General features: G+C 41.1%; 1 protein-coding gene across 5 annotated transcripts in view; it reads left to right on the top strand.

Moving 5' to 3' along the window:
• The window catches only part of akap9 (A kinase (PRKA) anchor protein 9), a 63,474-nt gene that overhangs the window by 20,551 nt on the left and 21,031 nt on the right, over positions 1 to 21,892 (top strand). For all 5 annotated transcript variants that reach the window (XM_037092256.1, XM_037092255.1, XM_037092258.1 and 2 more), the window contains 16 exons: positions 51 to 131; positions 2,650 to 2,797; positions 3,017 to 3,087; positions 3,194 to 3,314; positions 3,467 to 3,564; positions 3,738 to 3,843; positions 4,487 to 4,721; positions 5,926 to 5,980; positions 6,904 to 7,236; positions 7,692 to 7,961; positions 10,627 to 10,763; positions 11,064 to 11,266; positions 12,930 to 13,162; positions 18,099 to 18,261; positions 21,139 to 21,233; positions 21,542 to 21,659. In XM_037092256.1, coding sequence (XP_036948151.1) covers positions 51 to 131; positions 2,650 to 2,797; positions 3,017 to 3,087; positions 3,194 to 3,314; positions 3,467 to 3,564; positions 3,738 to 3,843; positions 4,487 to 4,721; positions 5,926 to 5,980; positions 6,904 to 7,236; positions 7,692 to 7,961; positions 10,627 to 10,763; positions 11,064 to 11,266; positions 12,930 to 13,162; positions 18,099 to 18,261; positions 21,139 to 21,233; positions 21,542 to 21,659 — 2,467 coding nt within the window. The remainder of the gene's footprint in view (positions 1 to 50; positions 132 to 2,649; positions 2,798 to 3,016; positions 3,088 to 3,193; positions 3,315 to 3,466; positions 3,565 to 3,737; positions 3,844 to 4,486; positions 4,722 to 5,925; positions 5,981 to 6,903; positions 7,237 to 7,691; positions 7,962 to 10,626; positions 10,764 to 11,063; positions 11,267 to 12,929; positions 13,163 to 18,098; positions 18,262 to 21,138; positions 21,234 to 21,541; positions 21,660 to 21,892) is intronic.

Raw genomic sequence — 21,892 nt, 5'->3', positions numbered from 1 at the left:
TATTTGTGAGACTTTAAAAAAAAAAAAATTTCCTCTGCTTGCTTATTCAGGTGAGCAGTCATGGGACGGGCCAGAACACGGAGCCTGTCGTGTGTCAGGGAGCAGAGGAAGAGGAAGAGACTACTGAGCATGTAAATGTCACTTGAGCTCACATCCTACCTTGTGCTTTTCAGTGTCAGGAGATGCTTTTATACATCATACAGAGTGGTATAGGGGTCAACCAGCAGTCGCTCATACAGCTGAAATACAATTTGTATTTTTATCTTATCTTTATCTTTTTATCACGAACATGCCGTAAAATGCTCCTTTCAGCTGAATGAGCACCACCTGTTCATTGTTAAATGCGTGTTCATTAGATGCGATCATTTGAATTTTAAAAGCCCTCAAATTGCCACAAAGGGCTGCCTGCTCCGCTCCGTTTCACTGACAGAAATGTTACTCGAGGATAGGTGGAGCTGAAAGTCCTGCAGCAACAAATCAATAGACAAGAGCAAAACAAATTTAGCAGAGTCATTGCTGGTATTACAGGACTCAGAACAATTAGATAATATCACAGCTGCCAACTGAGAGCTATCAGAACAGAGCCGCACTGTGACAGAAGAGGGAATAGGAAAGCAAAGTGGTCGATGATGTTAGACCGTCTGGTGCAGCGGAGGATGATCCTTGACAGTACCCTGAGGCAGCTGTCTGAGGGAGAGAAAAAAAAACTACTGAACTGTTTAAGTTGCCGTACCAAACTGTGCTAATTAAAAAAAAAACCCTGTCATTTTGTATTAAAGGTGCACTATGTAAGTTAATATGGTTATTAGCCCAGTAGTTTTGAACTATAGGACCTCTGGATTTATCAATATGTGGTTTCTGTTCTCACCCTGCCATAGCTTGAAATACAAGAGTATTTGGTCTAATGCTTTCAAATGTAGATATATGGCTTTCTAAAATCTAAAATCCATAACCTCTTGGAAACTGCCATCACTTGCGTCAAGCTCCGTCTGTGTTTCTTTATAGGCTCATCAACAATATGCATTGTACATTGAACCTTTAAGTTTATTTTATACTTTCTAAAAGTTCTTTCAGATTAGGGCATTATCATTCATTGCAAGTCAACAAGTTTCAACAAATTCTACCTTTCAACCATTCATCCATTACTGTTAGTGATCTGTTTTTACCTGCTTGCTTGCTAATTATTTGTTTCACAATCTTTTAAGTGCATTAACACTTTATTTAATTGTCATAGATGACTCAGTATGCAAATGTAATTTTTCCATCCAATCAATTTTATTTTTCAAAATTAGTTGAGCAATCTCACCACATCCCCTTTCGGCAACTACAAAATGGCCCCATCTGGGGTACAAGTACCTCTGGTTTGGAAACACTGGTATGTGCAATTCAAAGAGCTTTATAGAGACTAAAAAAATGCTAATTAAATCTAAGACACAAAAAAAATGTTGACATTGTGAATTGTGAATAGTTACATAAAAAATGCATTTAAAAGACAATCAAAGCTAAAGCAAGCAACTAAAAACTTTCAGAGTTGTACATGTATATAGCTTATTGGAAAACCAGAGTAAACAATTGCTCAAAGCAGGTAGTCTGGAAGCTTGTTCCCAGGGTAGGTAACATAAAAACTAAAAGTTGCTTCAACTCTCTTGGATATGATCCTGGGAACACTGTGCAAACCCATCCCAAATGACCTGAAGGGTCTAGGAATGCCATCTTAGAAGTAGATCAGAGATGTACCAATGCCTGAGAACATTTAGTGTAAAGAGGAAAGAAAGAAGTGCAGGTACGTTAACATTTCTGTATGCCACACATTCTCTGTAGTCACTTAAAAATAACTTAAAAACAATTATGTTTATTTGAGTGGTTCTTGGAAGAAGTCCAATAAATGTAGCCCTGAGTTTTATAGTAATATCCTCTGTAGAAGAGGTTATGTTAGTGTAAACTTGTTTAATTCTCATAAAACAAGTAATTCTGTTTTTGCTGTTGATGTGTGAGTCAGTGGCGCATCATTACACAGCTGCCATCTGTTTGTTCAGCGCTGGCCGTCTCTCCTCTGCATGTTTAAGCAGGAACATCTGAGCGGTCTGAGGTTTGAAAGGATTCTCTGCTCAACACGTGGAGATTGTATCATAACAAAGCATTTTAAATACAGCCTAATTGAAATGCGGAGTGCACTTTAAAAACATTTGACATCAAAGGTAACAGAATTGCAATTTCATAATTGTGGAGCCTTAACCAATTTGTGCTAATGCATAATGCACTATGAGAGAAAGGGGCCTCTCTGTTTGCCTTTTGTTCTCTGTTACAGAAGTGATAATAGCAGACCTCTCATCCTGAACACAGATGGCTCGTGCGGCTGCGCTGTCGTTAAAATACGATACGGAGGATTTATGTTATTTAATCATTTATCTCCTCTGATCAGCAGATTTGTATAGCTGACTGCATAATTAAATTTAGGATAAATTACAAATGGTGTGAACCCATGTTGTGTTTTTTTTTTTTTTTCATTCTGTGCCATTTAGTGTCATCTTCTGGAAGACTTTTAGGGATATTAAGACAAACACTCACTACATGAAATCTAATTATGCATGTGAAAAATGTGCTTTATTTCAGCCGTGTTAATAAAGAAGATATTTCTTGCTTTTCCAGGGTGAGTGCAGGCTACAGATGGAGGCCCAGCGCATCAGCCTGTCTCAGATTCACGCCGCCCAGCTTGAAGTGCTGCAGGAGGAGACGGACGCCTGCACACACTCTCTGGAGCTGAAGCTGAAGAACCTGAAAGATCACGGTGATCAGGGTGAGCAGATCTGCAGTCGGTTGCCCCTCAATGTCCCCAGAGAGGCTTTTGATTTATCATTCATAATAATGGATCCACAATGAACAGCATGTTGCCTTGTTGTGACTATCCTTGATTCTGTACTTTTTGGTTACTGTGTGTTTGTCAGAGGACCTACTGGAACCTATTTAACATTTGAATCAGTCACTAACTGAACATTTCTTCCTTAATTTCTTTCAGATGAGCCAAAAATCTTCAAATACCACAACATGTTACAGGCTGTGTCAATAGAATGCAGTGAGATCATTCAGGTAATTCACGAAAACAAACTGTTTTTTTATTGTTTGTTTTTTTTCTTAATGAATTTGCCAAGTGTATAAAGGATTTAATCTTGTCTGTTGTCTGTTGGGTGTTCAGTGTTTTCAAAAGATGTTTGGTGAAGAGTTTTTGGAGAGTGCTGACACAGACAGCCAGCCGCCTTCTCTGGCAGACAGACATGAAACTAGGGAATCTACCACCATTGTACTGGAAGCCAGAGGTAATTTGTCTGTTTAAATAATGTTATTACAGTTTAAAACAAGCCTGTTGTACAGTTATTTTATACCTTCAAAGTGCTTTAAAATATCCCAGTTTGCACGCCTACAGTAACAGCATGGTTACACATATTCAAATATGCTCTCTCTTATGTAGAGCTCTACAGAAATCTTCAGCAGGTGAGGTTGACGATTGAGCAGGAACATCACCGACTGTCACAGCTTCAGGCTCTGCTGAGAGCCGATGGGAACAAGGTAATAACTTGTGACATGTGTCGACATGAGCTGTGTCCCAGATTCACACTGAAGGCAAATCATCAGGTTTTGAGTGCATGTTGTTGTATAGAATGAAACTATGACAGCATGAGCCGCGACTTCCATACCGTGTTCATACCCTAGAAATGCTAACAAATCTGTTGGTCCTCTAGGTGATGGAACTGCAGAGGTCGTATGATGAACTTAAGAGCAGCAGTGAGAAGGAGATCTCTGACCTGCGCGGGCAAGTTGCCAGCATGAGCACCTCTTCGAGCGAAGGTAAGTGCAGAGTTTTCCTCTCGAATGAAAAAACAGATCAAGCGCTGATGTCAGGGCGCTGAGCCAAAACACAGAGGTGTGTAATAAGATGACAGTTTCCTGTAGTATTCTTTCTGCTCTGTGTACTCTGCTGTTTCCAGCCCACAGTGTTTTAGAGGTTCTGCTCACTCTTGAGTGAATAACTGTCATTTCACATTATGTGTCACTCACTATGTGCTTTTCATAACACATCTTCCACATCACATCCAACAGTTACAATCTCTGCTTTGATTTTTTTTTTTTTGATCAGCTGCGCTAACAAGCTAGTCTTCATCGCTAAATGTAATATTGTGAACAGATGGTTGACTTTTTGAACATCCTGCATATGAATGCAGTGTGAAATATATATCTGTTTACTGAAAACACATATGTAACTGTTAGACAAATTAAAAAGGTGCACCAATACTTTTTTTGTTGTCTCATCCTCTGTTGTTTTGTGTTATTTGTTTCTTTCACCTCAGTTCTTATTTGATGCTGTTATTTGTTACTGCAGTGAATCATTTTTCTCAGAAGGAGCATTAAACTTTCATGTCATTGATTGTAATCTTAAATGCTACCCAGTCAAGCATATTGAATTTCACATTTCACCTCTCTCATCGGTTAGATGTGAAGGAGCGGGCTGGTGCACCATCTACCTGCCTGACAGAGGAATTACAGAGGCTAAAGGCAGAGGAGCAGGAGAAGCAGCTCCGGTTGGAGGAGAGTCACAGACAGGAGGTGGAGCATCTCCGAGCTCACTACCAGCAGCAGGCAGCAGAGACTGAGGAGCGGTACCTCACTGAGCTCCTCATGCTGCAGCAGCGACTAGAGGAGGTCACAGGAACTCAGACACACTTCAGGTGATGACCACAAATCCTTTAAGGATGAGTTCACCAAAAAATGAAAATTCAGTCATTATCTACTCAACCCCATGCAGGTGGAAAGTTAGATGAAGTTTTGGAGTACCTCACAGCAAAACAGTGTTTCAGCCAAAAACAAGCATACAATGGCTTCAATGAAGTTGTGCTGAAAAGTCTGTGGAAGCCCCGAAATCACACTTTGAAAAAGACGTTATTTGCACCCTCGACAGACAAATACATGCACCCACGTGAGATGCTGTGAGCTAAGCAGCTACAGTAAAAATAGTAGCTTAAAAAATGGCTCCGCTGACATATCTCCCTCAAAAACAATACTATTGATTGATTGATAAAGTGCATGTGTAAGGAGAACCCACATGATCTTCATGAGATAACTTTCCCATAGAAGCTGGTCTGCACATCCTGTGTAGCACGTGAAGATGTCTGACCCAGTTCAATTGACTAATGAAATATTCAGTAGGTTGTGTGAAGCATTGCTCCTGCCTTTTGTTAGCCCACTAACCTATAAAAGTACATTTCCAGCCACCCAGATGGCTTCCTGGGGGAAGTGGTCATCTGAGCAATGTGTCAAGTGCCAAATAGAAAACAAGGTGAATTTGAACTTTTTAAGCATTTTCCACTCATTAAGATGGATTATAAGATGTTTATGAAGAACTACAAGTTTGCACTGAAATGAAAAAAAAAAGGGAAGAAGAGTGAGCCTGTGTCATGTGTTTCACCCTTGGCTCAGCACTCAAGTATATACTGTGTTATAGGAGAATGAGACTGAATAAATGTAAGCCTGTATGGGAGTCTATGTATTCTGATCTATTTGACGACCTCTCGGCCTCTGCAGCGAGCACAAAGCCTCTGTACATGGGACGCCCACTTTAGCAACTGAGCTAAAATACTAAAATACTCTCTGATTTCAGCTTCTATAATGGGAATGTTGGTGGGTTTTTTGTCATATGATATTAAACCCAATAACTTTGGGTTTTGGAGTGCTGGTTGGAAAAAAAAAGGATTTGAGGTTTTTTAATTTGTCAGTGGCAGTCTGTAAAATAGTAATAAATCACTTTAGGCTACCAGGCAGATCGTTTTTTCAAATAAAATGAAAATATATATATAAACTGCACTAACTCTTAACTTGTTTGAGGTCGACGAACAATTAATTCTGACCTTACATTTTCTCTCTCTGCCCATCCAGTGTTACACAGTCCAGCTCTGAGATGACGGAGGAGCACAGAGAGGAACTACTTAAGGTTTGGCTGCTATGTTTTTGCCCTCATCTAAATCTTCCATGTCACATGCATCACATCTTACTACGAGCTGAAACGTGTACAAGCATTAAGACACTATGACAGTGCGGGTGGGAGGGGGCAGCTGTAGCCTTTAGGCTAAAATGTGCCCTAAATCCCCATCCCCAGCTTTGCTCCAGAGGCAGCATCATGAACGCTCCTGTATCTGAACGATTAAAAGGCTTGGACGTTACGTAAGCGGCAGTTTTGCTCATAAACCAAGCGGACGTACTCCAGTCATGGCGGCTGCATGAAAGGAGGATACTGTCTTGCGTGAATGAGCTGCCCTCCATTTAAACCGTCTCTCGCTCACATCACTCGAACTTCCATCGTGTCTTAGTTCGCCTCTCCCTTCCAACCTCAAAGTTGCCACAGCTCGTGTGTTTACCCCCTCGTTCAGAGATCTGAGAGGGAGATAAGAGAGTCGAAGATTGACAGGAGCGCAGGAGGAGCAAGAACAGGAGAGAAACTGAAATGAATTCGGGCATGATACACTTAAAGACATCGTAGGTTTGGCTTGGAAATGTTCAGCTTGAGGCGAGTGGGGCTTAAGATGCTGAACGACTGTGAAACAGACAGGGATTCATTACAAGACAAGAGTGGTAGTGTGTGAGGGGAAAATGTAGCTGTAATGTAATGTACCCCTTTATCGCGTTATCATCCCGGGAGGGTGAATAGTACAAAACAGTGTCTTTAATCTGGTTTAAAGGGCAGGGGGTGTGAAGCAAAGAGGACATGTTTATTTCAGGAACAGTCTTGAGGAACTTTCAGTTTACATAAGTTCATATGTTACTATTGTCTTCATTTTAACACAGCTGCTGTTATCTTGTAGTTTCATTTTTGTAACTTCCTTTCTTCATCTATTTTGCTCTCCTCATTCCTCTCAGGACCTAGGTGAAGAGAACCTTTCAGAGGGAGGCGTGGAGTTGAGCTCGCCTGCCAGGTCTGCAGGCTTGACGGCGCAGCTGCAGGCGCTGAGGAAAGCTCTCTACCACAAGTATGTCCAAGAAGTAGCAGCTCTCCAAGAGCAGCATAACAGGGAGCTGAAGAGACTGAGAGAAGAAAGGGAACCGGAGCGTAAGGAAGATAGAGGAGAGGAGGAGCAAGATCTGAATGGTATTAACGGGGCTGGGAGCTCAATCAGGAGCCTCAGGGGTGCTGGGCCAGTCGCGCCGGAAGAGAGACAAGACTGGGAGAGAGTGGAGGAGGAAGTTGCTAAGGTAGGTGACCATCAATTTTGGGTTCTCATGCAGCCCTTCTGTCTGGTCAGAATCAAATAAATTTGCAAAAGAGGGCAATTGCATTCAGACTGATATTGGATTAATTGATAATCAGATGAATTAGTGATCAAATATGCTAAACTAAAAATGTTTGAGTTGCAGTCCGCCTGTCAGACAAAACAAGACATTTAAAGATGTCACCAGGGCTCCAGGGAAGTGCAGTTTCACTTTTGTCTGAAGTTTTATGGCCCAAACAATTAGTTGTCAGGAGAAAGCAATCAGCAGAATAATCCATTATTAAAATGGATACAGTACATTGAATCCTGTTTTAAATAGGAGAACACAAATAGAGGAGAAGAACTACAGTGTTGTTCTGTCAAATTGCTATAAACATTGTAACAGCACTCTCTCATACACAGTATTAAGGCACATCATCTTTGGATATTTTCTGACAGGCGATAGTTCAGATGTCCGTAGAGTTTGCACAGCAGACTGAGCTGGCTAGAATCAACAAGCGAGCCGGCCAGAGGTGCACCTCCATGCAGACCCAGTCGGATGAAGAGGAGCTGGATGAGAAGGTGGACAATGAGCCGACTAAAGCTTCACCCAGCTCGAGTGCCTGGCTGGAGGAGGTTGAGAAGGAGAGACTGGAGAGGGAGCTGGAGGAGAGGAACGCTGAGATTAGAAAGTTGAAAAAAGAGCTGCAGAAATCAGGACCCGAACAGGTTGGTGTCATTATTACTATTATGTGTTTATTCACTCTCCACACTTCATTTCGTCTGAGGGAGTTCATTACTGCTGCGTCATTAATTTTGAGATGCACTGTGTCGCAATGCAGGTGTTGCATCGATTACTCCAGCCAATATTATTCATCCTTAGGCTAATATTGATACTATTTTTAACTGCTTTTTCACCAACAGTGATTTTGTTTCAGAACTATAATCAATACTGTGGGTAAAGCAGATTAATCTTTTTGTGTTTGACGAGGATCCAAATGTTAAACTTTGCAGCAACATATTTGTGAAGTTGGCAGCAAGTGTAGAGTGGGATGTTGTATTTTTTTTCTGTTGTGTTGAATGTTTGGTATTCAGCACATTTCCCACTGAGATTTTGTGGATAAGCTTACAGCTCTTTTAGCCTCCTATTATGTAATATTAATAAACCAATGTTCAACCAAAAACCATAACCATTAAGGAACAAGTGTCTTTTTACGCCCAAAGTAGCATAGAAGCATGTTGAACGATATGTGCATACACACATCCTTACTCTCTTCTAAACTGAGTGAGTGATTGATTGTTTGATTTTTATTTTGAACACATGAAAAGAAATGAAAAAAATGTATAAGCTTTCAAAAAAGTAATGTTAAGAGCAATGAAGTGTTTTCTTTTACAATTATACACATTAAACTTTTTTAGTCTTTTATTACTGATAAGTATGTAAGTATGTACGAGACTAATATGCATTAAACAGCTCTTTTGATAATCACACACAACTGCTTCAAATATCAGAGGAAAAAAACATCTGCCAGTATATCTCACAACAGTTTCAAATTTTTCTCGAGAAGCAATACTTGTTTATCCACTACTGACAAAATGTACTTTCTTGATTGAGCATACTGTCTTGCCTATCTACTTTGCATACACCGACTGATGTTGATTTGAGATTATTTCTTTAAATCACTCGTCCTCGCCTTGACGGGCTAGTCCCAGTGCCTGCTAGGCTTTCACTAACCATTTATTGCATGATTAGGCTTTAACTGTGTGATCGCAGTGGCTGTCAGGTTCAGTTTTCTTTGTGAGATGAGTTGCTCTGACACGGTGATTCAAAGGATTAGCTAGTTTCAAAAAGTTCTTAAGCTTTTGTAATTGGCTCTGATGGGGTTTAATATGTTGAGAGTTCAGTTTTGCTAATGAGAAAAAATGGCTCTGTGCATTTTCTTTCAATGCCTAATTCAGATGTTAAGACGCATTATATTATTTTATCTCATATTCTTCTGAGTTATCTTCGGTAATGTCTGCAAAAATCACTGTAGCTCCACCAGAAATCATCATCGTCAACATCATTGAGTCATACACATCACACGCACTCAGTGTGTTCATCGTGTGTACAAGAGGTCCATGTGTCATGTGATGTTTGGTTGTATTTCATTGATCATGTGAGGCAGGAAAGGGTAGAAGTAAGTTGTAGGAGTTATGGTATAAAACAACTGCGTGTTGATCAACAGAATGACACTCGACAACGCCACTCGTTACTCAAGTTGAAAAAAACATTTAAGTTTCAAACAGAAATCTCTTTTATTTTCATCACACATTAACATTAGCTGTGCAAGCCAATGGGTTTAAACAATATCAAATACATAGTTCAATTTAAAATCTGAAATTTGAACAAGATGACATATCATTTGATGTAAATTGATCAAATTATTCATCATTTGGTTGAAAATGTTTTGACAAATGGTAAGAAATATGCAGTCAGGCCAAGTTCATGTGACACCTTTATTTTGTGTCATATGTGCTCATGATTTTCAGTTTTGTGTGTGCACCCTTTCACAGTGACTTATTATTACTAATCCAAACCCTCAAGGCCCAAAATAAGGATAAAGCAGCGCTAGACTTTATAGTCCGACATTGAAGGTTTCAGTTCTTAAGTTTAAAAAACAAACTAAGCGATGGGATAATGAATTATAATTAAAAGTCAATTATTGTCTGTAATTGGTATTTTAAGACACGATGTCTGTCTCTGTTTGTGTGCAGTTCAATGCTATTTTTTTTTTAAATATTATATATTGAATAACATGTAAATGCTTATAAATTGTGATGACAAAAAGAGTAATGTAAGTGTTAAGTAATGTTTACACAAAATAAAGTAAAACACAGTTACGTGTGAACATTTCTGTCTCAACACAGACATTAGATTAGTCTGATCTGTGTGTGTTAAGCATTTTGTGTTGTCTGTTACTCAGGAAACTGTCTGAAGAAGTGATTGTTTGACTGAGATCAGTGTCAGTCTCGCTCATCAGTAGTCTCTGCACAGTGCAGTCTGAGACTGAAGTGAAATGCTTGTATTTCTGCTGGTCGTGCAGTAGGTGGGGCTGTTGCTCCAGCCAGTGTTGTGCCTCAGGTGCACCTGTTGCCATAGCAGCACAAAGATACTAGTGTTTCTCTCGGCTCCAAGAGAGTCAGAAGTGCGTCTTTGTGTTTGTGTGTGTGCTCGTACAAGGGCAGTGTGTGTATGTGCGCCTAGCTGCACTTATTTGAATATACTTTTACTGATGGTCACAAACACAGCCACGCTGTCGTGTGCTGCCTGGAGTTTTCAGGAGTCTGTTTATCCAGCTCCAACTTCGCAATGACGGGGCTGCTGTCTGTGTTTTCTCTCCTGCCTGTGCAGGCCTTAAAGCAGAGAGGAGACACTCCAGAAGAAGCTGAGGAAGAGGAAAATCCAGGGGGAACGCGAATAAAGCTCGCTAGTGGAGGCAAATCGTCATCGCAGGATGATGGAGAGTCCTCCGATCAGGACGCTGAGAGGTAGTGAGAGAAACTGTATCCATGGTCCCCAGTAATAATTAATTTGTGCTAAGATGCTGCACAAGGTAGAACTTTCTTAACTTCTTTAGCTTTTTTATTCAGTTGCTCCTTTATGATTAACTGTTGTGTTTGTTTGTTAGTGCTCTACATGATTTAGAAAAAAAAATGTTTTTCCAGCTAAAACCAAAGTAGACTCAATTTTAGTGAGTGTCATTATCACTCCAAACCTTTCTGCTTGCCACACAGCAGATATTTTGAGTAATCAACTTGTTAATGACATAACCATTTTGCTGCTTTCAGAAACATTCTGCGTCAGGCCAACGAGAAACTCAGTCAGGCTCTGGTGGAGGTCCTGAAGACCACAGCAGCAGCGGAGGAAACGATGGGCCTCCACATGCTGAGTCTGTCTGCTTCCAGTGGAGAGCAGCAGGCTACAGCTCCCCACGCCACCACACAGAGAGCTACCTGGCAGAGAGTTAACACACAGCCTGTCAGACCTGCAGGCAAGTAACATCAGGTCTAAATGATAAGTAATGTTGTTGTCTGTGTTTTGGCAACATGTGGGCAGCAACCCACCCACCCAAGTATGTTGGTTCAGATGTTGGCAGTAATCTGGAGGTGAGATTTCTGGTTAAGCGAGAAAAAAAGGCTGTGTGTTTCTGTTTTACACCATTGTAGCTGCACTTCCATAATACAGTTTGTTACACTTATATGGCTTGGAATCAGTTTGTATTTATTACATCTAGACAACAAAAACATTCTGTTTTAAATCTGTTTTAAACCACATGGGTTGGAGTTTTGAAATCTGTTTTTAATTGACAACTTGAGTACAATACAACACAAAGCATTGATGCCACCCCCAGAGTGCTGCTGGCTGCCATGACTGCAGTTTAAGCTAAACCCCTCTGCTGCTAATACAGTGCACCATGACTACATGATGCAGTTGCTGGAACAAAGAGTGCATCGTCTTCTTTTTCTTCATCAAGCATTGAGTTTTTTCTCTATGATTGGATAAACATGTAGAGTTGTTGTTGACAAATTCAGCTTGATCACATGCAAATAGCAGCATTGTTGGTAAGTCCTGCTCTGTCATTCATATGTCAGAAAACTGGATCAAAGTTACCTGCCCATTGAATGGTTCATAACTTAAGGTGGTGACTCCATGGGAGCTAAAGACAACAAAGTCTCATCTTAACATGCTAATCCTAATACTTAACACCTAATTCCAAAACCATAGCTACTCATATCAACCACTTAACAACAGTGTAGCTAACTGACAGGATAATTGATCAATAGCCCAATCTGTCTTCAGCACTTTCCTCTACAATCTACAATCTAGATATTTGGCCATCAGCCTTTGGGGCAAATTACATAAATTGCACAGTAACTCAACAACGCATTTCAAATTACACGTCTTCTCGTGAGTCTGTTCTCGTGCCAAGCTACAGGTAGATTTCCATCGCTGGTGTAATTATATTCTTGCATGCAAATTATGATTTATCTTTGTGAAATTGTTATGTGAGACAGTTTGTTTGCACAGCCGTGGCAACTCTTCTCTAATCTAATCATGCGTCTTAATGTAAATAACTTTCAAATGACATTCAGCGGTGACGTATCATGAAAACACACACAAATGGAGGTGCAACCGTAGCCTATTCTTGTTACTGTGCGTGGGTCCATATGATTTAATGTGTCCAAACCATAAAGGATGATGCTATAGTGAACAAATCCCTTAAAATTCTGGTCGACAGAACTATCTTGATCTGGCTTTAACATTGTTCCGACATTAAAACATTTTCATGATTAGAAATCTACACAGTGTAAAATTTGATCCATACTGCCACCTGCTGCCATCATAAAATATTTCATATGATGATGCCGAGTCCGTGATGTCATCAAACTACCCTAAGGTACACTTGAGTCAGCATTGTTTGCTCACTTGATCTGGATGTATGCGCCTTATTATTGTTATATATTTAGCACAACACGACTAGCATTTTTGAACGGTTGTTCTTACAGCAATTTCATTTGTTGTGCAAGGTTCAAATGGTTTGTGAAGCTGATTATTTACTGTTCTTGCCTGATTTTACATGATTATGCTGATTACTCTCACAGCATCTTGGTTCGATGTGACATTTCTACTCTCTGTTCCACGGTTCACACTAGGTCACCCTGCAGAAAGTTTCCAGGGCAGCGAGATCGGGGCAGACGATGTGAGTTTGTGGCCTGGAGAGACGGAGGCTGACGAGGGTCTGGAGGTTTCCCAGGAGATGATGGAAAGCCTGCTGCTGGGAGCGGGGACACAGCTGGAGAACGAGGAATATCTGATGGGCATCAGCAAACGACTCCAAACAGCTCTGGAGAAGATGTTAGTGGCCCTCAGCGACACCACCAGTCAGGTACAGATCAGTGGCACCAATGCACCATTCTCCACATGTATAAAGCGAAATTGTACACAACACACACAGAACAAACAAACATCAATAAGCTGCTTTTACGATGTCTATGGTTGTTTTTCTGATGGGGACGTACTGAAAAACTCACATAGTGCGCCTGCATTAGTGCTAGATCCTGCAGCCAGTTAACTTGCTTGGAAATACGAGGAAACACCTAGCCTGGCTCTTTGCAAAGGTCACAAAATCCACAAATCAGCATCTGTAGAGATTACTGATTAAAACATTTATTTCTTGTTAATTAAGCTGTACAAATATATATGTACAAATCTGACCAAACATTGGTATGCTTTTTTTTAATGTCGATCTCTAACTTGTAGTCCTTGTCAAGTGGAATTGGCTCTTCCAGGTTGAAATATCAGAAGAATCCTTCACGAACAGTCCTGCGTGTGTTCATGCCTAAAAATCAACAGATGAACAGAAAGCCCTAGTGACACATTTAGGCTTTGTCAAAACATTTAAATACCCACTCTCGACACTGTTAACCCCCTCTGTGGGTTTCTACGCCTGTTCATGGAGGCATAATGGAGATGAGACTGCAGAATGTGGCCAGCAACAAAGTTGGCCCGTCTAGAATTCACACACAAAAGAGCTGCCTCATTCCCAGTGGTTGCCCACAGATACGAGCTGTATTTACACTGAGCTTTTGTCTGGTCGATCAGCCAATCATGGTCTCAGTAGGACACAACAACTCCACCCCCCCCCCCGGGCTGTCCATGGTAGCTGTGTCCAGTGTCAGCCCACAGAGACGGGAGCCAGTTTAACTAGGCCAGTGAATGTGTTACTGTAACTGACTGCATGGCACATCTTCCCGTTGGCTGAAATTCATGCGTTACTCACGCTGAAATGAGTTTTATCTTGGAGATCTAAAAATAGCTTGAAAGAAATTTCAGGCCAAGCATCACTGTTGTTAAGCATCCAGCCACACCACAGAGTGCATGAGGGCAGAATGTAAAGTGTTGAATTATTTAAGTGTTTGTGGGTTTTAAAGCTTACATTCATCAAATTTAATTACAATTACAATATACTCCCTACCTTTCTTTATTCATGTTCTCTTTTTTTGTGTCATAGAATAGAGAATCATCTGACTAGTTTATTTCCTTGTGTCACTTTCAGAATTATTATTTGTACGTATTTGTACCACAGTGTCACAAACTCAAGAAACTCAGATTTGCTCCACTAGCAGTGCATTGTTGTTATAGTAAGGAATAGAACTGAAATTATAATTGGTTAAATCTTCAACAATTTGACACCTAAAGTGAATTCACTGGTTCCATCTTGATAAACAAATAAAATAGTTGTTAGTTTTCTTCGTCATGTGTTATAGTAGCTTTTGGACTATTTGTTAGACCACAAAAGGAAAGACCAATTAGATAATGAATTAGTCAGTTAAATTCTTTAATTAATTGAAATAATCATTAGTAGTAAGCAGCATGCATGCGGTAACATTACAGCTATATTTTTCTTACAAGCAGATTACTTGTTACACAGTTTACATCTCATCCAAGTACACACATTTAACAGCACAATAAACGTGTAATCAACAGACCCTCTAATGGTTTGTTCAATGATTTTCCTGCTCCTATTGATCTGATCTACATTAATCTTGCCTGTGCGCGGCGCTGGATCATCGTGTCTTGCCTGCGAATCGGTCGTCGTGAACGGAGATTGATGTAACGAGCCGGTCAGGAATGTTAAGTGTCTTTTGTTGAGCTGCTGCTGTAAATAATTTGCCTGTGGAAAGGTGTTTGCTCATGCACTGCTCACTCCCATCATGAGCTGGTGAGACATGTAAATTGTTCGTGTGCAGTCAGTATGACAGTAGGTGGGACCAAGAGGCAGCGCGTCAGGATGCCTTAATTGTTTTTTTCTGCTGTTACATAGGGAGGGAAGCCAGTTTGACAACTTTTTGCTGGAAGGGCGTGTGTTGTCTGCGGGGTTATTTGTGCGTGTGGTGATCTATTTGCAAACCTACCTGCCCCAGTGGCTCTCAAGATCGGAGCCACACCTGCTTCCCTCCCACTTTTGCTGAACAGTATCCTGCTGGGAGCAATCGGTGTAGGAAGTGGAAGAAGAATCCATTCGTCTGCCCTTGAAGTCTGGGATTTAATCTTACTTGATTTTGCGTAAACAGAGTTAAAGTGAGCGTATCGGTGACAGTAGCCTGCTTAGGGTGAGTCGACCTCCTCTGACAGGAGAGGGCACCGGCGACAGTGAGTAACATTGTGGTGTGATCGTGGGAGCATGCGTGGAGAGGGAATGACAGCAGTCCAAGAAGGAAGTAAAAGGGAAAGAGCGAAACATCTAAGCGCTGTCATTTAACCCTCGCCTGTCTGCCGCTTGGACCAAACAATTAAAAGGGGCCCCTGGGAGGCTTCCCTGCGGGTCGGGGTTGCTACGGCCGCGTAGTATTGTTAATGAATCTCCAGAGAGAGAGAGAGTGAGTGAGCAGAGAGAGAGAGAGAGAGAGAGAGCAGAGCAAGCCCAGAGCTGACGTGGGGGTGTGAGCTTCACTGAGCGGCATGATATGGTTTTCCTGTGAGGAAAGCAGGTCAGAGAGAACAGAGAGAGACCGGGTTGATCGTCAGAGAGGACAAGAAGAGAAGAAATGCTTGCCTCTGTGTTTACGCACCTCCTGTGGTCATGTTCAGGAATGCTGGACCAAGCTGTGACTTCCACCTGCTGCCGAGGAAGACACTTTTTGGCGCGACTTTGAACGATGATTTTTCCCCTCACAATACTTACCTGGACTTGTTCTACCTCACTGGGCAGAATGTGATTGAGATGACGTGACTATCACCCTCCCTAGGTCTTGTTTACTCTTCTTCTGTGTGCGACAAACGCATAGAAACTGTTGCTTGGAGCTATCCACAACACTGCTTCATCCCCCACTGGACTTGACTCTCACTTCCACTGCTCAGCCTGAAGGATCGTGGCAAATGGAAAGGTGGTTTGATGCGTCGGGAAAAGCAGCTCCAACATAACAAGTTCTCCCTTCATCATGGATTCCTACCGCTCGTACTGGAACTCCAGCATGCAGAGCACGGCCTGGGTCGAGGGGGCGGACCAGGATGTGTACGAGGTTGAATCTCGGGTACCCCTTCCCCGACCTTTCCCGCTTTGCAGCACCTTGACCGAGAAAAACGCTGTGGTGGTGCAGACACAAATATCACATATCAATCACAGGACTAATGGTCACCTTCTTAAGGTTATCTCCAGAATCTCCTTGCCCACTCCTCCATATACAGTAAGTTTACACCTGGTTGACTCACTGGGTCTGACAGTCTTTAAATTATACAGAACGATTGGGTCTGTACATTGCCTGGAGATAACTGTGCTCATTAATATTGTATCAGTACATTTTCACAGCCTGTTTTAAGTAGTTCAGGTCTGTACATGCATGTACAGACCTGAACTACAAACCTCATTCCATGTACAAGTTCAGGTGCTCACTCTCTGCGCTTTTATAGGTAAGCAGTAGGTGAAAGATTATATGAGTCACGTTACCACTTCCTGACTCCCACAGTGTTACAATAAGACCTTTGCTCAGGGAGATATGGAAATATGTGGGAAGTAACTGCGAGATGATCGTGAGCGTGCTGAACGGTTATTTTATAATGATCATTTCATGCTTGTGCCATAAGGATATAATGCCTTCTGTCACCTGACCACAAATCCGGATGTGATATTATTATAATTATCCGTCTGCACGTAACCTCATTTAATTATTGATTTGTGCACAAGTTTCCTTTTTAATGCTATTCCAATGCACTTTGGTTGAAGGCTGTCTTTTGCATATTATGCATAGAGATTATGAACTGTGTTGTCAAACTGTCTTCAACAGTAGGATTCATTAAAGTGACAACTGAAGCTTTTTCTAAGTGTGTTGAAAATGATAATGAAATGAATAAAATAATAATAATACCAGTAATTGATTTAGTGATTTGAAAAATCAAATGGACATTGAAAGCAGTGAACTGTGGTCCACTGTAATGAATAACACAAGACTAAACATTATGTATGCAGAAAACAAGATCTTAAATAACTAATTTTGTTAAATTGTATTTAGAACTCGCTCTATATCATTAATTTGAACAACAGGAATATTTGGTGCGATGATGTGAGCACCCAAACTCTCAGAAAGAAAATGATGCAAAATACGTGATCAGATAATTAAAACAAGAACATAGATAAAACAGGGAGGGAAATACAGTAAGAGGGATGTTCAAGGTGCTGACTTAAATGTACTTTCTAATCCAGAAAGGTATGAGTAATTGCATAGGAGACGACAGGTTGGCATCTTTTTTGTAGGAAGTGGCAAATTAACCTCTCAGGGAACTTGTCCATGAAGCGATTATTTAAATGATGGCTCAGCTCCATTTGTAAACATGTAAAAACAAAAGAAAGGTTCCTCTCACCTGCTCCCATTTCATGTGATAGTGACAGTGGATAGTGCAGCTGTATACGTCGAAACCACCCCGCCATCACATTTGGCATCATAACTGGCTCCTTTTACTTGATAAACTAAAAGAGGTGATCCTCTGATTTAGATATATTATAAAAGATTGACCAATGGATTAATGCAGCTATTGCTTAGATATCTTGACTTTCATCTCCTAATGTTTGAAACAAAATACTGGATCTGGGAACTTCCTGTTATGTGGCCTCATAGCATCTATTTTCAAACCCCTTATTTCCATCAGCTTTCTATTGAAAGACTCAAGCCCAAGCCAAGATAACCCTGACGAGATGAGTAGTTCTCCTCATAGAAAGTAAACTGATCTTCAAGGACTGAGTGCCTCTTTTCACTGTCTTTACCGTCTCTTCCTTCTGGACTGTTCTGCTCGTGTGTCACAACCTCCTTCCTCTTCCCCCCCTACAGCTTGAACATGCCCGGATGACCCAGACTGAGCTGATGCGGGAGTCCTTCCGCCACAACCAGGAGATGAACGAGCTGCTGCAGAAGCAGGAGGAGCTGCAGGAGAGGTTGTCGGAGGAGGCCCGGGCACGCGAGCAGCTGGCTCTGGAGCTCCACCGGGCTGAGGGTGAGTTCCTCTGGGCAGCCTATTTTTTAACATGAAACAAACTGTATTGATTGATTTTTCGGAATAAGGGACACGTGCCATTGGTATGATTCAAATGTAGGTTAGTTTGTTCTGTTCGCACTTCAATTATGGTGTGACAGTGTGTGTCTGTATGTCAGAGTGATTACAGAAAACAAGGAGCATAAGGCACTGAAGGGAAAACACATGTGTGCATGTGTCTGAGGGGAGGGGGGTGTTACAGGGGGTGATGGGATCAGCTGTTAGAAAGGGAGAGTTAAGGAGAGTGAGGCCATCTGTGGTGAGAAATCGACAAATGGTAATTTCTTTTGTCAGCCTGTCTCTGCTTTGTGTTGACAGCTAAATTATGAGGAGTTGTGTCTGGAGATGAAGGTATTTGTAAGGGAACAAATTAAAGTCTATTAAAGTTGATTCATCAGGGAGTCGATGAACAGTTTCAGTGCTGTGTCAGATCTTGTTGTGGGTGCAGTTTATTTTCTGTCCCTGCGATGTCAGAGACAGCTGGTCCTCGAGGGTCAACTGTTGCAGCCACATCCTCTCTCACACACCAAACTCTGATTATAGGTCACAAATTGGCGAATGTACAGTACAACAGTCTTGTCTTTGTCTCTGGCTTTGTGTGCACACTGAGCAATGGTGAGTTTATAGCTTTTTCTAATCTTTTATTATCTTTTACTTTGATTGTATCCTGTTATAATGTTTGTTTCTCGTATTCCTGTGCTGAAGAATAGCAAATATTTGCTGTCATAAAATGCTTTATAGTTTTAAATGACAAATATCAAAGCAGGAGATCATGTGGCAAGCTGTAGAAAATGAAAGTAAGAGCAATATTGTAGAGAACAGGGCTGCAATTAGCAGTTCATTTAATTATATATTAATCAAAATTAAGCAAAAAAATGTTCTTGACTAATCTTTCACTTTGTAAAAACATTGTGACAAAAAAGAGCATGCAGAGCTTCTCAGCACCCACAATGAAGTTTTTGATTAGCTTTTTTTTGCTAAACCAAATAGACTAAATAAAAAGATGTTGTTGTTTTTTCCAAAGAAAGGGAACTTGAATTTTAGTTTTCAGCAAATAGAACATTAATTCCATTTTGTCTTTGTGAAGACTCCACAACTACTCCACTACTTTTCATGGTTCTGAGAACTTGGTTTTGAAGAACCCATTTTATTGTATCCACACCGCAGGAGCTGTGGACAAGCGTAGATCTTAGAACACATTTGGCTCCAACTTCGGAGAACAGACAACACAAAACGCAAACAACTGCTTGGCACAAAAAGGATTGGCAGAAAACAGATTTTAATGGCGGCTGGCAAGTAGAATCATGGTGCATTATTACCACATGCTAGACAGAAGAGTGGAGCAGTACAGCAGTGACCTTAGTTTGTTGGTTTATGTTGCCCTAAAGTTAGGTTGTCATCACTTCAGGGAGGTCCTATTGGCAGTGCAAATGCCAAAAGGAAAAAAAAAAGCTCTTAAAGGTGTTAAGTTCCTCTCCATGAGTCACTTCACTATTGCCAGACCCTATTTTTAATGTTCAATACCTATTTGCTTTTGCTTTTTTTTAAAAAACTTATTTATTGTATTTTATTGCAGTACAGAAGCACAATGACAATTAAGATATTTATTTTATTTAAGGGTTTTCTTTAGATTTTTGCCTTTAAAATGACTGGAACGATTAGTCACTTATTATAATATTTGCAAATTAGTTTTCCTCCAAACGACCTGTTGGTTAATAGACTGATTGTTGGAGTTGTAAAAGCGAATGCTCCGAACTTTCAGCCTGTCATCTGATGTAAATGAGTCACAGAACAGCTGTGTCTTTGTGGCGTGCTTCCTTCATTAACTTTAAGGAGTGCTTAATTCCTGCTAACACAATGTCTCGTGTACATTTTCTCGCTCAAAGGCCACAGATAATTCTCTTCCCAGTGTGTAAATGATACACGCAGGTAAAAGCTCAGGGTGCGGCCTTTTCAAACTGGTTTTTGAATGAACGCAGTAGACAGGCTTAACCTGGAGGACAGATCTTTTTCACTGATTGATGTATTGAAAACATTAAACAGGATGAAATGTCTGACTTTGTAACCTTTCCAAGAGAGCTCTGTGTAGTTAGTGGACAGTGTTTTTTCTAGTCAACGATCATGTGCATCTGATAGCTGTGTGTCGTGTTGGTTCCCTCCTTAGGCAAAGTTTACACACAGCTTTGGTTACTGCTTAAGCATCTGTAATAATAGTTATCTCCTGACAGCACAGGTGACATTTACCTTCTGCCTCTCTCATGTAACGAACAAGTGCTACAAAACAAGAACCAGGTCACAAAATGTATTGATTTGATCTCAGAACTGGTCTTATTCCAGCTACAATCAATGAATTAATGGTTTCTCGCCAGTCAGTCGGTGTTTGCATTCCTCCTCTCCTGTAACTACGAACTTAATACCCTCCGTGTGCTTCATGCTTGCTGACCTGTGATGGAGCAGTACAGTAATGATGGAGCATTTCATTGTGTTCACAGCTCAGTCTTGTACTTCATGTCAAGCAAAATGGGTCAGACATGCTCACTTGTGTCCGCTACTGCATTTGTATGCATGTTTGTGTGCCCCTGCGTGTATCTATTTATTGCGTTTGCTGGCGTGTTGTCGGTTACCTTGGATGTTGTATCCCACCGTTGAACGCTCACTCATCTGGTTGGCTGCCGTGTGTGTTTGCGTGTGACTGAAGCTCAACTCAAGGCTGAAATTAATTCAGTTTTAATTCCTCTGTTAACTGATTGTGAGAGGGTAAGAAAAACACAAACCCCCGAATGAGAATGTGTATTTCGGTGCTCTTGATAACTGTCCTTTTGCTTTGCCCACATTCAGGTTTGATTGACGGTTACACGGGTGAAAGGGCTGCGCTGGAGGAGCAGTTGCGTCAGAAGGATGAGCTCCAGCTGGGCCTCGAGCAAGAGCTGCAGGTGAGGCATTCCAGCTGCAGAGAGGAGGGAAAATAATGATCTGTGACTTAATGTCTTAAGGCAGATTCCTGACATTTGGCGCCGGTGCAGTTAAGTAGGGACTCGTGTAATTACCTGAGGTGTAATTCAAAGAAAGAAGAACTGAAAATATCTTCTGTGATTTTCTTATCGTCAACAAATCACGTTGAAAGACCAAAACCAACAAGCAGTACCGTCTATCAAAGTCAAAATAAGGAAAATTTAGAAAACCACTCTCTTTTAATTGAAAATATACTATTTCTGTTACTGAGTGTCACGTCTTCATGCAGGTGACAAGTAGCCGACTGCACGAGTTGGAGCAGGAGAGGCGTCAGATGCAGGAGGAGCGGGAGCTGCTGTCACGGCAACAAGACGCCATGAAGGAGAACGCCGGGCCACGCGAGCTTCGTACGTAACCCAGAATTCCCTCACCAGTGAAGCAAATGAATATACATAGATTAAGAAAAAGCCTCCTTACAGGAAGCTATCGTCCTTATTGTTAAAAGGAACATTTTAGGAAATTTACTCTGCATTTGCTGACTTTTAAGTCATCATTTATCAAGAAGTTTGTTCTGCATGACTGCGTTTGAAGAAGGACACTTCCCTAAATAAAAACATAAATTGCTCCTTGAATTACACAG

Source organism: Acanthopagrus latus, chromosome 3, assembly GCF_904848185.1.
Source record: "Acanthopagrus latus isolate v.2019 chromosome 3, fAcaLat1.1, whole genome shotgun sequence".
NCBI lineage: Eukaryota > Metazoa > Chordata > Actinopteri > Spariformes > Sparidae > Acanthopagrus > Acanthopagrus latus.
This window is presented reverse-complemented; position numbering and strand designations above follow the sequence as displayed.